The following is a 22,450-nucleotide window of genomic DNA, read 5'->3' as shown; positions in this document are numbered from 1 at the left end:
CAGTGTCTTTTTTTTTTATACCGAGTAGCAGATAAATAGTGTGTGTGTGTGTGTGTGTGTGTGTGTGTGTGTGTGTGTGTGCGCGCCACGCACACTCCATTGTGACATGTAAAGTCTGTTCCACAGCAATGACCCCCATTAGCACTGGTAGACTGAGACCTATTTCTCTGTCATTTAGTTTCTGTGCAACACTTTAAGACAGCTTCCGCCTGGAGAACGGCTTTTCTGGACGACATTGTGATTGTTTGGCCCCAAAATGGCTGTCGTCAGCGAGGAATGTCACTCTGGCTCAGTGGCCTCCAGGGCTGTTTTTGCTCTCACATGTCGTGGCTAAAAGACCGAGAGGAGGAGTGGGGACGGTGAAGAGGACCTTTTAAGACGTGCTTTCATCGTGTGTGTTTGTCCTGTTTTTCAACTTTTCACATTCATCATTTCCACTAAGTACCTCTTCTCCGATGACAGCCGATCTTTGCCGTTTTTAGTTTTTTCCTCTATATAATGCAAATTATTTAGGTGAGGTGCATCTCTTCACGTGACGGGCAGCCTTTGAATAGACTTTTTCGGTTCTTCTGGTTGTCTTGTTATTGTTCTTGTTTTGCTGCAGGATGGTCCCAGAGGGTTGTTTTGGTCTAGGAGAGGAAGTGCTAAGGCTGCTGACACAAAGGCTATTTTCCTCCCCTTCTCCTCCTCCGCGTGGGAGAAAATGGCGCCTGTCTTTGGCTGGAAACACAGGGGGTTGGTTGTCAAGAGGGGCACAACGGGTCAGGCTGAAGTGGAAAGAGACAGAAAAACGAGAGAGAGCTTTTCTGTCTTTCGCTCTCTTGCTTTCTGTTCACGTCCCTTTGATAGTCTTCCACTGGCTAGAAGCCTGTGGAATGGTTAGAAAGAAAGAGAGAGTGTGAGGGAGAGAGAGAGCACACTGCCATCTTTGTTCTCTTTCACTCTCTGTCTCCTTCCCTCTTTTGCTCATGAGATCTGTGCCTCTCCCTGCCCTCTCTGCCACTCTCTCCCACTGCCTCTCTCTTTTCTGCCTCTCATTCCATCTTTCTCGGTCTGTTGTCTCTCTGTCAGTTAGTGCCACTGTCTCCCCTCTCGCTTTCTGTCACACCTCTCTCCTCCTCGACCCTCCTCCTTTTACGCTGTCCTCCTCTAACTTGATCTCTCTGTCTTTTCTCCACCTGTCCTGCATCCACCTCACTGCGTATCTGTTCAAAGCAGCCATTTAAAGAAATGGTCTCATTGTAATCACTGCCACACTGCCTCTGGGTGTCAAACTCATCCAGCCCAGAAAGCCTACTCACTGCTCCTGCATTATGTATGCGTTGTTTTGTTATTGTCCCTCCGCGGTGTGTGCCTGGTGGGTCCTGGTTTTTTTTTTTGGGGGGGGGGATCCACACGGTACAGGAGGGACCATTTTGCCACTAAGCGTGTCTCTGTCTGTCTGTTTGTCCGTCTGTCTGTGTGCGCTAGGTTAACTGTTTTCTAAATGGGATTCCTGGAGCTACACATTTAGCAACCAGCTGGGTGGTTGTGGAGAGGAAGGAGGGAGAGGGGAAGGAAGGAGGGATGGGGAAGTAGAGATGCAGTGGTTTGGGGAGAGAGATCATGATTGGTTTGTTTGTTGTAACTGGTAGAAGCTTCGGGGTGGGTCTTTCTCTCCTAATCGGGCATTTAGTAGATCAGTTAAAGTAGCTGTATTGTTGCTAGTAGCGGTAGGCTAAAAGCACTGGGAGTTGTCTCTCACTAACATAATTGTAACTGTGCAGAGTTTACAGTTAGCACAACAGTAGTAGCTACTAGCAGCCGTGACCTCGGAGGCAGTAGCCAGTCTCAGTCAATGGGACAGAGAGGCTGAGACGGAGACAGCGCCCGGGGGGGGGGGGGTTAAGCTGGGCGGCATGCCTTTTGACCCCTGATCCTTTTCCCTCCACGCTACTGAGCCTCTTTTGTGTGGCCAAACGACAGCCATTTTGGTCAGTGTAATGCCCCCGTTATCGGCCTCGGTCCAGTGGCCAGCGAGAAATAAAGGACCTGTGAGGATCAAAAGGGCATAATCAGGCTTTTACAGCTGCTAAGGCTGAGATGGAAGTGTATACTGTATGGAAACACACACATACATTGTAGTAATCCAATGTGTGGACAGTTCTACAGCTAGTGTTTCCCTGTGACATAATGTGCAGTAGTAGTTCCCTACCAGCAGTACAGTACAGTACAGTAAACCAGCAGCAGGGATATTTCTGGGTGTTCATCATTAAAAGGCTGCAGGCTGAGAAGGACATGACCTCTAAAAGAGCGAGAGAGACATGCCCCTGCTTCTTCATCAGACATAGCTCAATGACTGGGTGTGTGTGTGTGTGTGTGTGTGTGTGTGTGTGTGTGTGTGTGTGTGTGTGTGTGTGTGTGTGTGTGAGAGAGAAAGGGGGAGACCATTTGTGCATTCTTAATGTGTATCTGTGGCCATCTGGCCAGTATGTAGGAGAGAGTGTTCGTATCTTTATGTGTGTGTGTGTGTGTGTGTGTGTGTGTGTAGTTATATTGGTGAGCGTGTGTGTATGCCCTCCTCCATTCTCTCTAAGCTGATTGGACGGTCTCTGACAGCCAGTGTGCTCTGTGGCAGCAGTAGCAGTGTTGTGATTGGTCCAGCTGCTCCAGTGGCGGGGGCTGTCCCAATGGGGGGGGGGTTTGACGTCAGTACTGCTCACTGGGTCAGCATGGCGAGAAGGGAGGAGAGAAAGAGGGGGGAATGATGGAGGAGGGAGGGGACACTGCAGCATTCAGAACCCCTCCAATACAAGGACGGATGTTTTTTTTCTTGCCAGGTTGGAGGAGGGAAGATGGAGAGAAGAGAGGAGACATTCATATAGACTCTCTCTCTTCTGCAGTGACACTACTGCTGGTAGTAGTGCGTTGTGGGCCTGCTATTTTCAATGGCGGTTGTGCAGAAGGAGTGGGGGCAATTTTGGGGAGGCCTTTGACTATTGTGGCTTCTGCAATGCTGGATTCTTGGTGGGCAAGGCTTGTCGTTTCAAAAGATGCCATCAAGATAGAATGTGGGAAACTTTAAGGTGTTAGCAAGGCTCACACCATTAGAAAGAGGGATAACCGGCCTGCCAGTAAAACACTTAATCCCTTTGTTTTTTAAACTCTAAACGGAGAGTGTTCAACTCTGCGTGTTGACTTGTCATTTATTATTTGTAAAATCGATGGTGGATCGCTTTGACATGCAGTACTGTCCCCATTCATCATGGTGGAGGGACCAGGAACAAACACCTCAACTACCATGCCGTTTACAGCCAGATACACTCTCTCGATGTAGTTCTCTCTTTCTCCCTATCCACATCCTAGTTCTCGCTCGCCCTCTCTCACTGCTCGCTCTGTTTCTCATTATGTACAGGGCCAATAACAGAAATGAAGAGTGCTCTATCCTTCATTTTCTCCCTCACTCCTGGGGAGAGGTAGGGGGTTATTAGAACAGAGGGAATGCTGCATTCCTCTCGCCATCTCTCTCTCTCTCTCCTCATTGTTGATTAGCAAGGAGGAGAGCGTCACTCCCTCTATTGCTCTCCTCCTCTCTCTCCCTCCCTCAGCACCCCCCACCCTGTCTTTCCTCTCCTCCTCTCTCTCCCTCCCTCAGCACCCCCCACCCCTGTCGTTCCCCTCCTCCTCTCTCTCTCTCTCTCAGCACCCCCCACCCCTGTCGTTCCCCTCCTCCTCTCTCTCCCTCCCTCAGCACCCCCCACCCCCGTCGTTCCCCTCCTCCTCTCTCTCCCTCCCTCAGCACCCCCCCACCCCTGTCGTTCCCCTCCTCCTCTCTCTCCCTCCCTCAGCACCCCCCACCCCTGTCGTTCCCCTCCTCCTCTCTCTCCCTCCCTCAGCACCCCCCACCCCTGTCGTTCCCCTCCTCCTCTCTCTCCCTCCCTCAGCACCCCCCACCCCTGTCGTTCCCCTCCTCCTCTCTCTCCCTCCCTCAGCACCCCCCACCCCTGTCGTTCCCCTCCTCCTCTCTCTCCCTCCCTCAGCACCCCCCACCCCTGTCGTTCCCCTCCTCCTCTCTCTCCCTCCCTCAGCACCCCCCACCCCTGTCGTTCCCCTCCTCCTCTCTCTCCCTCCCTCAGCACCCCCCACCCCCGTCTTTCCTCTCCTCCTCTCTCTCCCTCCCTCAGCACCCCCCACCCTGTCGTTCCTCTCCTCCTCTCTCTCCCTCCCTCAGCACCCCCCACCCCTGTCGTTCCTCTCCTCCTCTCTCTCCCTCCCTCAGCACCCCCCACCCCTGTCGTTCCCCTCCTCCTCTCTCTCCCTCCCTCAGCATGTTTGTATAGGTTCAATCATTTCTAGTCGTCGTCTGTCTATCTGTGTGCCCTAGAAGGGTTAAACAGACAGAACACCGAGGATTCGCTTGTCAATCTCCAGTGTGTCAATCCCTGCAGAGATGAGAGAGTGCAGTGTGCTAACAGTGCAAAGCCCCAAATCCACAATTTAATACTGTTATATTGGATATAAGAGTCATATTGAATGTTGATTGGACATGCATTGATTATGTGACAGAGATGCTGGTGCTTATCGGTATGCTGACTAGTGTGATAGTTGTTTTGTGACGGGCATGACAATTTTCACATGACGGTGATTGTGTTGCCAAATGACTCGCGTTACTGAGTCTCATATTCAGCTGCATCACCTTATCCATCAACAGAGTGGTACTCTGTCAACCCGAGACACAGTGTAATTACAGGGACATGATGAGGGGATAGCTTCCACCCCTGCCGTCTCTCCTCCTCATACAGCTGGGTTGTAAGTAAGTATGCCTCATAGGAGCAGGAGCCTATCTCCTGTTTCTGTAGCGTGAGGCAGCTTGATGTACCAGTACACCCCCACCAGACAGGATGCTGGTCTATCACAGGGCCTTACCCCCGATCTATCTCCTTAATGCTGAGTGCCAAGCAAATTGGGTCCCATTTTTACAGTCTTTGTTATGACTCTTTTGAGGATCGAACTCCCAATCTCAGGGCGGACACTCTAAACACAAGGCCACTGAGTTGGCTACAGCTGGGGTGTACACCGTAATGAAATGTGATTGCTTTATTGATTGGTGACCACTAAAAGCAGCCATACATCATGGGATCAATAACATTTATTTAAGCTTTGATCTTTTAACCCCAAATGGTGTTTGGAACATTGGGAGATCTGTTGTCGTTTGAGGCCTCCAGGCTTGGAGCCTCCAAGCTTTTTTTTGGGGGGGGGGGGGCTAAGCACTCTGTGACAAATGACCTTTTGTGTAATGTAAAACAAAAAACCAAAGAAGGTTAATTGAACAGGAAATTGAACGTCGCTTCAGCTCGATGGCCTCGGACACAGTCCTTAGCTACTGCGGTTTAGCTACTACGTGTCATGCATTTATCTGGTTTGAGCCCTGGTATGAATCGATATTCAAGTCAGCCAATATCATATACAGTAATTAACTCAACACGTTATTTATATGAATGCTTTCCTTCAGCTCCCCCAAAAAATGATGTTTACGTGCTGTACACGAGCCACGTTGTTGTTTCGGTTTGAATCTTGCCCAAAGATTTCGTCTTCAACCCTGGTCTGGTCTCAAACCTGGTACCCTGCCCTGGCTAGCTCAATGTGTTGATGACGATGACAGCCAGAAGCCCTGCAGCTAGTCTGCTCCCTCTCCTCCATCTCCTCCTCTGCTCCACCAATCACAGAAAGAGGAGCGTCTGTCCCTCTCTTCACTCCTTCATCAGTTATCCATGCTAATGAGCCTGGGGCCAGGGAAGTGGACAGAGCGGTGCAGAGCGGTGCAGAGCGGTGCAGAGCGGTGCAGAGCGGGGAGGAAGGGAACGTGGGATTTTCTCGTCTCCATGTGGATTCCATCCCTTTTAGGAGATCAAAGCTCTCTCTGTCTGGCGGTTTTTAAAAAAACTGCTGTTTATATATTTCTAATATATGATTAAATATATTGTATTTCATACACTTCCAGTTAATCTAACCGTTTGACATGCTGTATGATAGAAATGGATCTAATGAATGATTTGGCTTGCTGAGTGTTGACCTAGTATTAGCAACACATGATTTAATAGCTCGTAGCTGCTACCCTGCCAGGCTTTAACATACTATGACCTCATACATATCTTCTGACATATATCCCCACTGTTACATAGGAAACTGCTGTAGTGCCTGCAGTGTTCTACTACGACTACATGTCCTACTGCTAATCTAACCCTTTACAATGCCACCTGATGGTAACGGAGCTAATGAATAGTCTGTGCTAGTGTCAGTGATGTTGATAGCCAAGGATAACCATGCTAGCTACAGGAATGTGCCATCTCAGTGATGGCTAGCTATAGCTAGTTGCTATGTTTTAATGTACATAGATCAGACTGACATGCAGTGATGTATACTATAGGCTATAAACTATCCTACAGGGTTGTGTTTCTACTTCCAGGGGATCTCTGTATACAGTACATATATCTTATGGTTTTTGAAGCCATCTTGTGAGAATGCATCTAGTGAATGGTTTGATTTAGTCTCCATGTCATTATTGGCACATCATCCTTACACAATGGACTGGCCAGTCCCTCCCTCTGGCTATGGTAAGATAACATATCTGCTGTACAACCCAAGTAATTCCCAGAAAGGCATATGAAGCATTTATTGTGTTTCAACTGTGAACGGTCGCTTCAAATACCAACTGGTGTGTGTGCATCTTCTGAATGGTTTAATTGACTAGAATAGTACACTGTTTATCTGTAGGCTTAGGCCTACTATACAGGCTACAGTGTACAGTGATTCAGACCAGTGTTTCCCAAATGGTGGGTTGTGGCGGATTTCTTTGGGTTGAGTCATAACTGGCTATATGCTTTCGCTTTATTTGTGGCTTATATTTTCAGGAAAACACCCAAAAGCTCTATTGAAGATACGTTTGAAAACACACACACACACACACACACACACACACACACACACACACACACACACACACACACACACACACACACACACACACACAGGAAGAGAATACCCCCCCACACAAGTCTGACAGTGGAAACACACACAGGCCTGTCACAAGGGAGGTGGAACACAAGCTCGATCTGTATCTACCACTTCCTGTCGTCATGTTGTGCTTCCTGTCGTTCCCCAGTAGTGTCTGACACTGTCGCAGAGTCAGTCTTGAGCGTATTCTGCTGAATATAGCCCTATGATACAGCGATCGCGCCACGGCGTGGCAGACGCCATAGTGACACCATAGCAACCCCTTAGCTGTCAGATGTAGTGACACATGAACCCCCTAGAGACATACAGACAGATTGAGGCTAATGGTGCGCATGTGTGCGGGCGCTGTCAGACTGCATCCCCAACACATCATCTCATCAAGTCAACAAGTCAACAAGGAAATCTTTCTCTAAACCTGCACATCTAGACAGGAAAACATCTTCATCAAATTAGTCTCTCCCCACTCCCCCCGCCTCCCTCCCTTCCTCCCTCTCTAAACCCCAGCAGCGTGGTCCCTCTCCCCTCCACTGTTAAAACCAGCATGTCTCCTCAGGTTCATTATCAGATCACCAAGTGGATTATTTAGCTAGGCAAACACCCTCCTCTGCATCCTCCTGCCCCTGCTGTGGTAGCTGTTCGCACGCTATGCTAACGTTTCTAGGCCTAAGGCAGCAATGTAAAATAGTGGCTGGGACAAAATTGGTGTTATAATGTGGGATTCGGGCTTTGAATTAAAGGCGTATACCTGCTGTTTTCCCTTGAGAAATGTATAAAAAAAAATCGGAATCTCAATTATTAATCGTTTTAAACTGTTTCCAAAAGAAACTATTTGGTTGCTAAACTAAATCAATCAGATACTCTAAATGTACACTACCATTCAAAAGTTTTGGGTCACTTATAAATGTCCTTGTTTTTGAAAGATAAGCGCATTTTTTTCTCCATTTAAAATAACATCAAATTGATCAGAAATACAGTGTAGACATTGTTAATGTTGTAAATGACTATTGTAGCTGGAAACGGCTGATTGTTAACTTAGGCCTAGGCCCCTTTTTTCTCCACTTCCTGTCTGAATGACGTGCCCAAAGTAAACTGCCTGTAGCTCAGGCCCTGAAGCCAGGATGTGCATATAATTGGTACCATAGGAAAGAAAACACTTTGAAGTTTGTAGAAATGATTACTCAAATCGCTGGCGCCAACTAAACAGACTTTTTGGGATATAAAGAAGGATTTTAGCTAACAAAACAACACTACATGTTATAGCTGGGACCCTTTGGATGACAAATCAGAGGAAGATTTTCAAAACGTAAGTGAATATTTAATCGTTATTTGTCAATGTATGAAACCTGTGCCGGTGGAAAAATATTTTGATGTAGGGCGCCATCCTCAAACAATCGCATGGCATGTTTTCGCTGTAATAGCTACTGTAAATCGGACAGTGCAGTTAGATTAACAAGAATATAAGCTTTCAGCCAATATAAGACACATATGTACATAAATGTTTAAAATCCATATTATTTATTTGAATTGCGCACCCTCCAGTTTCACCGGAAGTTGTCCCGCTAGCAGGACCCCTAGCCCTAAGAAGTTTTTAATGGAATATCTACAATGGCGTACAGAGGCCCATTTATCAGCAACCATCACTCCTGTGTTCCAATGGCACGTTGTGTTAGCTAATCCAAGTTTATCATTTTAAGAGGCTAATTGATCATTAGAAAACCCTTTTGCAATTGTTAGCACAGCTGAAAACTGTTGTTCTAATTAAAGAAGCAATAACACTGGCCTTCTTTAGACTAGTTGAGTATCTGGAGCATCAGCATTTGGGGGTTTGATTACAGGCTCAAAATGGCCAGAAACAAAGAACTTCCTTCTGAAACTCGTCAGTCTATTCTTGTTCTGAGAAATGAAGGCTATTCCATGCGAGAAATTGCCAAGAAACTGAAGATCTCATACAATGCTGTGTACTACTCCCTTCACAGAACAGCGCAAACTGGCTCCAACCAGAATAGAAAGAGGAGTGGGAGGCCCCGGTGCACAACTGAGCAAGGGGACAAGTACATTAGAGTGTCTAATTTCAGAAACAGACGCCTCACAAGTCCTCAACTGGCATCTTCATTAAATAGTACCCGCAAAACACCAGTCTCAACGTCAACAGTGAAGAGGCGACTCCGGGATGCTGGCCTTCTCCGGGATGCTGGCCTTCTCTGGGATGCTGGCCTTCTCCGGGATGCTCTCTCTCTCTCTCTCTCTGCGGGTTGCCCAAACTGATTGCATTTGTATGGTGTTCCTCCGTGAGGGATGCTGAAAATACTCTAGTCACATTCCCTGTGTACACAGGCCTGGCTGAGAGCTATGCTGTGTGTGTGTGTGTGTGTGTGTGTGTGTGTGTGTGTGTGTGTGTGTGTGTGTGTGTGTCTGTGTGTGTGTGTGTGTGTGTGTGTTGCATGGTAACCAGGCAAACAGTGTCAAACATCGGCCCGCATGCCCAATTTTCATCGCTCTTAAGGCGCATGAAACCATATGCTTCTTTTTAAAAAAGGAAAAACTGCTAGTGAAATACAACCTACGCACAAACTCTGCCCCGCCTCACTGGATTCTGAACTGCTGACTGCCAGAGCTTCTACATACATTAGTCCGTGGTGTTCGCCTTCTGAATGTTACGTCATGTCTCACTCTCCCTCCACCACTCCCACTCCAGCCAGCCACCACACCCCCTCCACCACACTGCAGTACACATACAGCTGGGCAGAGCCGAGAGAGAAGGAACAGGCTATGCTATGGTTGTTATTGCTATGCTGTTAGCATTAGCAACGTGCTATGCTGCTGCTAGCGTAGTGCCAGCCACATGCCAACTAAATCCTGTGGAATGGCTGAAAGGCATGAACCAGGAGATGGGTAAACACAGTGGTCAGCCCAGACACATTCCTCACGGTCTCTGTTTGCGTCCCAAATTGCGCCCTATTCCCTGTACTTTTAATCTGGGCCCATAGGACCGTTTGGGACGCAGGCACTTTCTACCCATCTCCCTAAGTAACCCGCTGAAGGTGGGGTTGCCCTTAACAGATCTAGGTTGAGATTTACCCTCATTCTTCATCTCAACCATTTGGGAGATTGATGGAATAATAACTGATCCTGTATACATTGTTAAGAACAGCTCCCACAAACTGAAAACAACCAGAGCATCTGTTTTATCCCCCCCCCCTCTCTCTCTCTCTCTCTCTCTCTTTTCTTTCTTTCTCTCGGTCTCCCCCTGAATCGGGTTAGTCCATGGAAGTGTTAATCTGTCTTCCCTACTAAAGCTACATAGGCTGTGCTAATCCTACTTCATACTATTTAGAACACACTTTTTAGTAAGAACAAATGCCGTAAGCAACACATATCACCATGTTAGGCTCATCCTACTGAAAATGCGTAATCTAATGCACAATTGCGTCAATTCCAGCCATTCGTTCATTTTGGTACAGCGCGTCGCCTTATGTGATTATCAGCTGTTGTCAAACACGTGGATCTCGAAAGACGATTATCTTCCTCAATAGCGTGCCACGGAAATCTACGAGATGAAAAGCCAAAACGAGTATGACATCCTGGCATTTTAAAGCCTACTAAATGTTCGAAATGTCAAACTATGAAACGTTGTACTTTTGCATACCCTAAATGTCTACTATTTAGAACGCAAGTACGGGTATTCGGACACTCTCCCTGCCACAGCTGGCTACTTGTATCAATGTACAGCTCCAGAGGGACGGCAGGCAGGGGACTAGGACAAGCTGCCAGCTCGGGATGAGGCCAGAGCAGGGCCCACAATTCAGACTTGGCCTCGTACTGTAATATCAAAAGGATTTATTCACGTCTGTGTGCTATACAGTAGCCTGCTTGCTAGCCTGATTTTGCTACGTGTCATTATGTGTCTTTGGCGAGATGACAATATAGCATTGGTGAATGTAGAGCTAGTCAGGCACACAGGCTAACTGCACATCTACATGGATACATTATCTGAAAATTGTTGGCTACTGTAACTATCTTAGCCACCCTTATACACTACAATAACTCCACTCTCAGCTGTAGAGTTGTATTTTTTTACTGGTTTGCATTTGGCTGGTGTTTTATGGCTGTGAAACCATGCTGGGAAGCTGTGTTCATTTTCCACTGGTCATATCTAGATCTGAGGTCATCTGGAATCTGCTCTCTGAGTCTGCCGTCATTCTCATGTTGTATTTCATGCTGGTAACCACTAACCAGTTTATAATAGAAATAAGGGGGGTTGTGGTATATGGCCTATATACCAATATACTGAACAGAAATATAATGCAACAATTTCACTGACTTACAGTTCAAATAAGGAAATCAGTCAATTGAAATACATGTAATTATGCCCACCCAATAAGAATGAGTTTTTCCCCACAAAAGGGCTTTATTACAGACAGAAATACTACTCCGTTTGATCAGTTGTCTGGGTGGCTGGTCTCAGATGATCCTGCAGGTGAAGAAGCCGGGAAGTGGAGGTCCTGGGCTGGCTTGGTTACACGTGAGGCCGGTTGGACGTACTGACAATTTCTCTAAAATGACATTGGAGGTGGCTTATGGTAGAGAAAATTAACATTAAATTCTCTGGCAACAGCTCTGGTGGACATTCCTCCAGTCAGCATGCCAATTGCATGCCCCCTAAACTTGAAAAGATAAACATCTGTGGCGTTGTAACAAAACTGCACATTTTAGTGGCCTTTATTTATCCCCAGCACAAGGTGCACCTGTGTAGTGATCATGCTATTTAATCAGCTTCTTGATATGCCACACCTGTCAGGTGGATGGATTATCTTGGCAAAGGAGAAATGCTCACTAACAGGGAAATAAACAAATTTGTGCACAAATTGAGAAATTTAGCTTTTTGTGCGTATGGAAAATGTCTAGGATCTTTTATTTTAGCTCATGAAACATGGGACCAACACTTTGCGTTTATATTTTTGTTCAGTAATATATGCCATTCAGCATATGCTTCTATCCAAAGCGACTTACAGTCATGCTTGCAAACATTTTACCTACGAGTAGTCCAAAGAATCAAACACACTATACTGGCATTGCAAGCGTTATGCTCTACTAACAGCTACAGTACATACCTCTCTGTGTCTGTCCTCATTCTTATTACAGCTCTAAAAGCCATTACTTAGATTTTGTTCATTATAATTTTAGTACAGCACATTTCATAATTGACTCTATAGGAAGATAGAGATTAGTATAGAGATATCATTGAGCTGGTCAGCTTTTTCATATCGAGTAAGCGCGGGCAGTATCTTTTATGTTCTGCCCGATTATTGAAGCTTCTGCTAATTCGGCCATATTGTCAAAGTTATTGTAGATTATGTTTTCAAATGTCAAATAGTTTAATTCGATGTTCACAATTTGACTGAGCAATACGCCATGATAGTGGAGACACTGAAAACACACAGGTTTTTGCAAATGTGTGTGCCGTGCACATTTTAAAAAGCGTGTGAGTGTTTGTGTGTATGTGTAAAATTAATTCCCTGAAGTCTAGACCGAGAGAGATGCTGAGACTGGGGGGAAAAAACTGCCTTCTTACTGCAGCCTGGGGAGAGGGAGACAAAGAGAGAGAGAGAAACTGGTGTCAAACTAACATTTGCCAAGCTGCTGGTTGCTATGGCGACGGGCATCACGTGACCATGGTGATGGTATTCACACAGAGTGGGGAAGCCATTGAGAGAGCTCAGGTGAGATATTCTTGAAAAGCAGAGTCAAGATTACAATGCATTTGATAAAATATTGATGCTCCTAGGCAGAGGGAGTGAGATTGATGGGATGTGTGTGGAGGGAGAGGTCAAAAACAAGGTTGCGAAAGAAAGGGCATATGGGATATTTAAGGATTTTTATGCTTGTTTTATTTATTTTCTCTGACCGACCCAATCATTCTATATCCCTCTAACTTTAAATATTCAAGCCTAAATACTGTAAAAATGTGCTTAACAAGTCACATAAATTGCATGGACTGTGCAATAATTGTGTTTAACATGATTTTAGAATGACTACCTCGTCTCTATACCTCACACATACAATTGTCTGTAAGCTCCCTCAGTCGAGCAGTGAATTTCAAACACAGGTTCAACCACAAAGATCAGGGAGGCTTTCCAATGCCTCACAAAGGGTACCTTCTAGGGGTAGATGGGTAAAAAAAACTAAAACAGACATTGAATGTCCTTTTGAGCATGGTGAAGTTATTAGTACACTTTCGGCAGTGTATCGATACACTCATTCACTACAAAGATACTATAGGTGTCCTTCCTAACTCAGTTGCTGGAAAGGAAGGAAACCGCTCAGTGACTTCACTGTGAGGCCAATGGTGACTTTAAAAAAAAGTTTGAGTTTAATGGCTGTGATAGGAGAACTGAGGATTTGTAGTTACTCCGCAATACTAACCTACATGTTAGAGTGAAAAGAAGGAAGCTTGTACAAAATACAAATATTCCAAAACATGCACCCTGTTGGAAACAAAACTAAAACTAAAGTAAAACTGCAAAAAATGTGGCAAAGAAATTAACTTTGTGTCCTGAATACAAAATGTTATGTTTGGGGCAAATCCAACACTTCATATTTTCAAGCATGGTGGTGGCTGCATCATGAGTATGCTTGTAAACAGCAAGGACTAGGTCGTTTTTTTTAGGATAAAAAGAAACGGAATAGCGCATAGAGCTAAGCTAAGCACAGAGAAAATCTTAGAAGAAAACCTGGTTCAGTCTGCTTTCCAACCATATTAGATATTTAGATATTTCTTATTCAATAAACGAGCAAACATATTTAAAAACATGTTTTCACTTGTGTGTGTAATTGGGTGAAGAAAAAATATATACATTTAATCAATTTTGAATTCAGGCTGTAACGCAACAAAATGTGGAATAACTCAAGCGGTATGAATACTTTCTGAAAGAGAAAGGGGATACCTAGTCAGTCGCACAACTGAATGCATTCAACCGAAATGTGTCTTCTGCATTTAACCCAACCCCTCTGAATCAGAGAGGTGCGGGGGGCTGCTTTAATGTTGCTATTTGGGACACATCCATAGACTGTCTGGTTGTAGTTATCTAATAGCTGGAGAGACAAAAATCATCTTCGCTGGCTGCTACATAGGGCCAATCATATGATATTATGCGAAAACACACTTCTGGTTTATGTGCTTTGAAATGGCTGTTCCTTTTCTTATGCTATGGTGTAGTGTAAGGTAACTTATCCAGAGCTGTCTTAGGATGAAATGTTTCTGTTTTTTAAACATCTGGATGGCGCTGCTGGGTTTTCACCGGCTGAAATGAGCTGTAAAATCAGAGGCATAGTTTGTAGGCTTATATTCCATTCGGGAGGTGTTATGTAAATTGGGCCCTCATCAGATAAAATCATGTTGATTTATGGTTGGGTTTGGTTCAGTGTGGCTTTGTGATAAGTAGTCCGTCTCTGGTGTGAAAGAAAGCTAACAGGTATTGGTATTTACTAGGGGTAGTGATCTGGCTTGCACAGTAGTAATTATGAAGCGTCTGCCTTTTTGGAGCAGAGGGACGTGACACACCTACTAGCAGCCCTGAATAGAGCGGCTGATAAGGTGACGTCTTTCACTTGACAAGAAGACGTATCACACTCCTACACTTTATTTAGGTGTACCTGTCATTTTGTTTAAAAAAATAATAATTAAAAGTTGTACTATTTTGATATTGAATCCTGCATTGTTGGGGAGGGGCTTGCAAGTTATTAAGTTAAGCATTTCAGCATTTCATTGTACTTGTGCATGTGACAAATAAATCAGCTTGAAAATTGAAGTGTCAGGTCTCGGCTTGTTTTCGGCAGAGCTTATGAGGCAGACGGTGTTCGTGTCACTCTATGGAACGCTGAAACTTGAAGAGGAGATTCAAGGACTTGAACCAATGCTGAATTCCAAAACCTTGTTTGTCATGTTTTCTTTTCACCTCTTCTCCTTCTGCCTCTCACACAGTAAACCTCCAGTTCTTTTCACCTCTTCTCCTTCTGCCTCTCACACAGTAAACCTCCAGTTCTTTTCACCTCTTCTCCTTCTGCCTCTCACACAGTAAACCTCCAGCTCTTTTCACCTCTTCTCCTTCTGCCTCTCACACAGTAAACCTCCAGTTCTTTTCACCTCTTCTCCTTCTGCCTCTCACACAGTAAACCTCCAGTTCTTTTCACCTCTTCTCCTTCTGCCTCTCACACAGTAAACCTCCAGTTCTTTTCACCTCTTCTCCTTCTGCCTCTCACACAGTAAACCTCCAGTTCTTTTCACCTCTTCTCCTTCTGCCTCTCACACAGTAAACCTCCAGTTCTTTTCGCCTCTTCTCCTTCTGCCTCTCACACAGTAAACCTCCAGTTCTTTTCACCTCTTCTCCTTCTGCCTCTCACACAGTAAACCTCCAGTTCTTTTCACCTCTTCTCCTTCTACCTCTCACACAGTAAACCTCCAGTTCTTTTCACCTCTTCTCCTTCTGCCTCTCACACAGTAAACCTCCAGTTCTTTTCACCTCTTCTCCTTCTGCCTCTCACACAGTAAACCTCCAGTTCTTTTCACCTCTTCTCCTTCTGCCTCTCACACAGTAAACCTCCAGTTCTTTTCACCTCTTCTCCTTCTGCCTCTCACACAGTAAACCTCCAGTTCTTTTCACCTCTTCTCCTTCTGCCTCTCACACAGTAAACCTCCAGTTCTTTTCACCTCTTCTCCTTCTGCCTCTCACACAGTAAACCTCCAGTTCTTTTCGCCTCTTCTCCTTCTGCCTCTCACACAGTAAACCTCCAGTTCTTTTCACCTCTTCTCCTTCTGCCTCTCACACAGTAAACCTCCAGTTCTTTTCACCTCTTCTCCTTCTGCCTCTCACACAGTAAACCTCCAGTTCTTTTCACCTCTTCTCCTTCTGCCTCTCACACAGTAAACCTCCAGTTCTTTTCACCTCTTCTCCTTCTGCCTCTCACACAGTAAACCTCCAGTTCTTTTCACCTCTTCTCCTTCTGCCTCTCACACAGTAAACCTCCAGTTCTTTTCACCTCTTCTCCTTCTACCTCTCACACAGTAAACCTCCAGTTCTTTTCACCTCTTCTCCTTCTGCCTCTCACACAGTAAACCTCCAGTTCTTTTCACCTCTTCTCCTTCTGCCTCTCACACAGTAAACCTCCAGTTCTTTTCACCTCTTCTCCTTCTGCCTCTCACACAGTAAACCTCCAGTTCTTTTCGCCTCTTCTCCTTCTGCCTCTCACACAGTAAACCTCCAGTTCTTTTCGCCTCTTCTCCTTCTGCCTCTCACACAGTAAACCTCCAGTTCTTTTCACCTCTTCTCCTTCTGCCTCTCACACAGTAAACCTCCAGTTCTTTTCGCCTCTTCTCCTTCTGCCTCTCACACAGTAAACCTCCAGTTCTTTTCACCTCTTCTCCTTCTGCCTCTCACACAGTAAACCTCCAGTTCTTTTCACCTCTTCTCCTTCTGCCTCTCACACAGTAAACCTCCAGTTCTTTTCACCTCTTCTCCTTCTGCCTCTCACACAGTAAACCTCCAGTTCTTTTCACCTCTTCTCCTTCTGCCTCTCACACAGTAAACCTCCAGTTCTTTTCACCTCTTCTCCTTCTGCCTCTCACACAGTAAACCTCCAGTTCTTTTCGCCTCTTCTCCTTCTGCCTCTCACACAGTAAACCTCCAGTTCTTTTCACCTCTTCTCCTTCTGCCTCTCACACAGTAAACCTCCAGTTCTTTTCACCTCTTCTCCTTCTGCCTCTCACACAGTAAACCTCCAGTTCTTTTCGCCTCTTCTCCTTCTGCCTCTCACACAGTAAACCTCCAGTTCTTTTCACCTCTTCTCCTTCTGCCTCTCACACAGTAAACCTCCAGTTCTTTTCGCCTCTTCTCCTTCTGCCTCTCACACAGTAAACCTCCAGTTCTTTTCGCCTCTTCTCCTTCTGCCTCTCACACAGTAAACCTCCAGTTCTTTTCGCCTCTTCTCCTTCTGCCTCTCACACAGTAAACCTCCAGTTCTTTTCGCCTCTTCTCCTTCTGCCTCTCACACAGTAAACCTCCAGTTCTTTTCGCCTCTTCTCCTTCTGCCTCTCACACAGTAAACCTCCAGTTCTTTTCGCCTCTTCTCCTTCTGCCTCTCACACAGTAAACCTCCAGTTCTTTTCACCTCTTCTCCTTCTACCTCTCACACAGTAAACCTCCAGTTCTTTTCACCTCTTCTCCTTCTGCCTCTCACACAGTAAACCTCCAGTTCCTGTAAAATACCACACGGCTAATTACATTCTCCCCCTGACCAGCTGATGAACTCAATTCCCTTGTTGCCTACTTTTAATTATTTCTCACATCTGTGCCCCATCTACCTTCTTTACTCCCCTCCTATGAGCACAAGACGTTGAAAAGATGTCTTTGGGCAAATTTTTCTCACTGGGCCTTGATAGCATAGAACTGGACCAGGCCACTAGGGGGTATGAGGTTAGAATTCTAGCAGTACAAAATCCTAAAGGTTGAGGGTTATGTTTATCCTTTAACCTCAGCAAGAGGATATCCACCTTATTTATACTTTACCCTCTTAGCACGCTTGTGGATAACTCTGTTAGAACTGTTGTTCATCTAATTAGTTGGTGGGGGTTTTTACTCTGGAAATAACAAATGCATATTAATAATGTTGTCATGGCAACCCTGGATCAGATCAAATAACTGAATAAAGGATTCCTCCCAATTTATGATATGAATAATACATGTGAAACTCCATGACCTGTGTGTGTGTGTGTGTGTGTGTGTGTGTGTGTGTGTGTGTGTGTGTGTGTGTGTGTGTTTGTGTGTGTGTGGCCACGGCCACGTGCATGACCCCATTTCAAATATTAAACCTCATCTCTCTGACAGCAGAACACATACCAAAAAACGCCCCTACCTGCCCGGACACCTCTCTAATACACTGATGCAGGACGGGAGGTTATGAAAAATACATCCCCCTGTTAAATATAAATCGCCTGAGAAGCACTAAAATACACCCCACCTAGCCGCTCACTGGAGCATCCTCACCGCTGCTCTCCACACCCACAAGTTGCCAGCGTAACATGGCACTCCAACACCCCCCAGAAGTATGTCCTCGCTGCCAGAGTGAATTTGGCTAGCTGCAGAGGGAGGAGAGAGGCCTACAATACACACACGCTCTCTCCTCTCTCTCGCACTCACACACATTAAACTAGATAGACTTTATTAGGTTGGATGAGAAGCCATTAGCTCAGCGAGAAGCCATGAGGGTGTGTGTTTGTGTCAGCGAGCCGTATATAACACCACCCCTGTCTGTCCGGCTACTGGAGGCATCTCCTTCCGCCCTGTTAGCGCCTTGCCTGCCTGGCTCTCCTTTTAGCTCCGGGTAGAGGCCTGTAGGCACAGATTTAGGATCAGCTTACTCTTCCCGTAGTCTTATCCTTAACCATTAGTGGTGAACATGCTAAACTGACTGTAGATCATTTTCTAGAGCAAGGGTTCACAAAGTTTTTCACTCGGGGGGGCCCCCCTTCCAGCATCGGGGAACATCCTGCGCACGCCCCACGTCTATTTCTATGGGCACAAGCACAGTTCATGACACAAACTGTTCACACCCCTCTTGTGGGTGGAGAGAATTTTACAGGTTTGAAGCTTATTTTCTGTAATTCTCCACATTTTGTCATGGGATGCAAAGGAAATGTTGCAAATTTTCTTGCAATTCTATACATTTTGCCACGTCTAATATGTGTTCATGTGATATTTGAGTGACAAAAAAATTACAACATCTGTGGGCTAAAAAAAACATTAGCAAACATGGGCTAGTTGATCTGGACATTTCAGACAAGTTCTAAATAGCTCTCTAAGATATGTAATGACTAACATGACAAGAGGAAAACTGAGGATGCGCTACTGTTCTAGAGGACGTCTTCTCTATGGGAAACCTGTTGTGGTGTAAACCTTGCGTGTTGGTGAGTGTCGAACTGACCTCTGACCTTTTTGTCTTTTGGCAGGTGTTCACCACATACTCCAATGAGGACTACGACCGGCGTAATGATGATGTGGATCCCATGGCGGCATCGGCTGAGTACGAGCTGGAGAAGAGGGTGGAGAGACTGGACCTCTTCCCTGTGGAATTGGAGAAAGGTAAAAACCTGGTGGAATCTTCTAGAGCATTACAGAACCCTACTGAACCTCACAGTATATTGTTAGTCCTGCATGGCTCAGTCGGTAGAGCATGGCGCTTGCAACGCCAAGGGCCGTGGGTTTGATTCCCGCTGGCCCAAACATAGGTAAACTGTATGCACACGACTGTCACTTTGGAGTTCAATAGCATAAACCAGTATAACAGAAAGACAGACATAAATAGAATATAATTAATTGTAAACATTTAACTGTAACTATTAAAGTTACAACTGGTAGCTAAACATTTTCAGTGAAGTCTGTAGGTTCCATTAAATACATTTAAAAATAAAAAAGATATATATATATATATATATATATATATATATATATATATATATATATATACACACACACACACAGTGGGGGGGAAAAGTATTTGATCCCCTGCTGATTTTGTACGTTTGCCCACTTATAAAGAAATGATCAGTCTATAATTTTAATAGTAGGTTTATTTGAACAGTGAGAGACAGAATAACAACAAAAAAATCCAGAAAAACGCATGTCTAAAATGTTATAAAATGATTTGCATTTTAATGAGGGAAATAAGTATTTGACCCCTCTGCAAAACATGACTTAGTACTTGGTGGCAAAACCCTTGTTGGCAACAGAGGTCAGACGTTTCTTGTAGTTGGCCACCAGGTTTGCACACATCTCAGGAGGGATTTTGTCCCACTCCTTTTTGCAGATCTTCTCCAAGTCCAAGTCCCGTCCATCTTCCCTTTGATGCGGTGAAGTTGTTCTGTCCCCTTAGCAGAAAAACACCCCCAAAGCATAATGTTTCCACCTCCATGTTTGACGGTGGAGATGGTGTTCTTGGGGTCATAGGCAGCATTCCTCCTCCTCCAAACACGGCGAGTTGAGTTGATGTCAAAGAGCTCCATTTTGGTCTCATCTGACCACAACACTTTCTCCAGTTGTCCTCTGAGTCATTCAGATGTTCATTGGTAAACTTCAGACGGGCATGTATAGCTATTCTTGAGCAGGGGGACCTTGCGGGCGCTGCAGGATTTCAGTCCTTCACGGCGTAGATGTTACCAATTGTTTTCTTGGTGACTATGGTCCCAGCTGCCTTGAGATCATTGACAAGATCCTCCCGTGTAGTTCTGGGCTGATTCCTCACCGTTCTCATGATCATTGCAACTCCACGAGGTGAGATCTTGCATGGAGCCCCAGGCCGAGAGATATTGCCAGTTCTTTTGTGTTTCTTCCATTTGTGAATAATCGCACCAAATGTTGTCACCTTCTCACCAAGCTGCTTGGCGATGGTCTTGTAGCCCATTCCAGCCTTGTGTAGGTCTACAATCTTGTCCCTAACATCCTTGGAGAGCTCTTTGGTCTTGGCCATGGTGGAGAGTTTGGAATCTGATTGATTGATTGCTTCTGTGGACAGGTGTCTTTTTTTACAGGTAACAAGCTGTGGTTAGGAGCACTCCCTTTAAGAGTGTGCTCCTAATCTCAGCTCTTTACCTGTATAAAAGACACCTGGGAGCCAGAAATCTTTCTGATTGAGAGGGGGTCAAATACTTATTTCCCTCATTAAAATGCAAATAAATTTATAACATTTTTGACATGCGTTTTTCTGGATATTTGTGTTGTTATTCTGTCTCTCACTGTTCAAATAAACCTACCATTAAAATTATAGACTGATCCTTTCTTTATAAGTGGGCAAACGTACAAAATCAGCAGGGGATCAAATACTATTTTCCCCCACTGTGTGTGTGTGTGTGTGTGTGTGTGTGTGTGTGTGTGTGTGTGTGTGTGTGTGTATATATATATATATATATATATATATATATATATATATATATAAATATATATATATATATATATATATATATAAATTGAAGTTTTATATATATATATATATATATAAATAAAACTTCAATTTATATATATATATATATATATAATTAATTAAGAACCAATTCTTATTTACAATGACGGCCTACCCCGGCCAAACCCGGAAGATGCTGGGTTCAATTGTGCGCCGCCCTATGGGACTCACAATCACGGCCAGATGTGACACAGCCTGGATTCGAACCAGGAACCATAGTGACGCCTCTTGCACTGAGATGCAGTGCCTTAGACCACTGCGCCACTCGGGAGCTCGAATTGCTTCAACTAGCTAGTTGAAGTCTTTAAGTAACCTTTATCTTTTTCCTCACAAATCTGCTAGCCACATATATTTGCATGACGAGCGAACACCTTAGTGGTCACTAATGAATCCAGAGTCGCCCGTTATCTCCTTATTGGATTTATATTACACTAGATTAGCAGTGGCTAATTGGGTTCTAATACGGATAATGCCTGCGTATACAAAGTGGCGTAATAGCATTAGCTAGCTTCTGTATCTTTCAGTCAAGGTCCCCCATTTTATTCAATTTATTTCCTTACATTGGGAAGGGAACATATTTATGAGGTTAGAGTTCAGGTGGGCCTTCTCGCTTCAGCAAACAAAGGAACGGAGGGGTGCTTAACAACCATGACAAAAATCATGAGAATGGTTTAACAAGAAAAGCTTCCAAAAGGAGCACTCAACAAAAAAGAGCGGAGTGATTTATTTTTGCTGACTTTAATCCATTGTACAGGATGCGAACAGGTCAATGATGTTTCGACGTCAAGCTGACGTCTTCCTCAGTGACCACTGCACTTAGCTCCTATTTCTAGCCTAGTGGCCCATTGAGACACAACAATGGATTAAAGGGAGCAAAAATAAATCAATCTCTGCTCTTTTTTTGTTGAGTGCTCCAACTTACCTTGAATTAGTCCTTTTGGAAGTTTGTCTTGGGAAGACACTCATATTTTTGAGGTTATTTCCCCATTTCCTATCTCCTATCCCCTCTTCTCCACAGATGGGGACGGTCTGGGGATCAGCATCATCGGCATGGGTGCCGGGGCGGACATGGGTCTGGAGAAACTGGGCATCTTCGTCAAGACGGTCACTGACGGAGGAGCTGCACACCGAGATGAAAGGTTCTGAACAATCTGTGTTGCAGCAGTGTATCCCAAAATAGTTTTTTTTCGCTTGCTCCTCGTCCCCTTTTCCCGTTGTTCACTATCACTCTATCCCTCCCTCCCCTGCAGGATCCAGGTGAATGACCTGATCGTGGAGGTGGACGGGACCAGTCTGGTGGGCGTGACCCAGGCCTTTGCTGCCTCCGTCCTCAGGAACACCAACGGCACTGTCAAGTAAGAACCCTCACTCAATAGCTGTCAATAAACACTTTGTTTCAACATTAAGCTATTGGTACGGTATCTATTATGTATTTACTGCACTCTGGTCA

General features: G+C 45.0%; 1 protein-coding gene across 1 annotated transcript in view; it reads left to right on the top strand.

Annotated features, from left to right (window-relative positions):
• Positions 1-22,450, top strand: part of LOC115170990 (neurabin-2-like) — a 70,569-nt gene that overhangs the window by 35,165 nt on the left and 12,954 nt on the right. The window contains exons 3-5 of the mRNA XM_029727417.1: positions 18,995-19,127; positions 22,019-22,139; positions 22,251-22,355. Coding sequence (XP_029583277.1) covers positions 18,995-19,127; positions 22,019-22,139; positions 22,251-22,355 — 359 coding nt within the window. The remainder of the gene's footprint in view (positions 1-18,994; positions 19,128-22,018; positions 22,140-22,250; positions 22,356-22,450) is intronic.

This window comes from Salmo trutta, chromosome 32, assembly GCF_901001165.1.
Source record: "Salmo trutta chromosome 32, fSalTru1.1, whole genome shotgun sequence".
Classification (NCBI taxonomy): Eukaryota; Metazoa; Chordata; class Actinopteri; order Salmoniformes; family Salmonidae; genus Salmo; species Salmo trutta.
The sequence above is the reverse complement of the archived record's forward strand: the minus strand, read 5'-3'. Positions and strand labels throughout refer to the sequence as shown.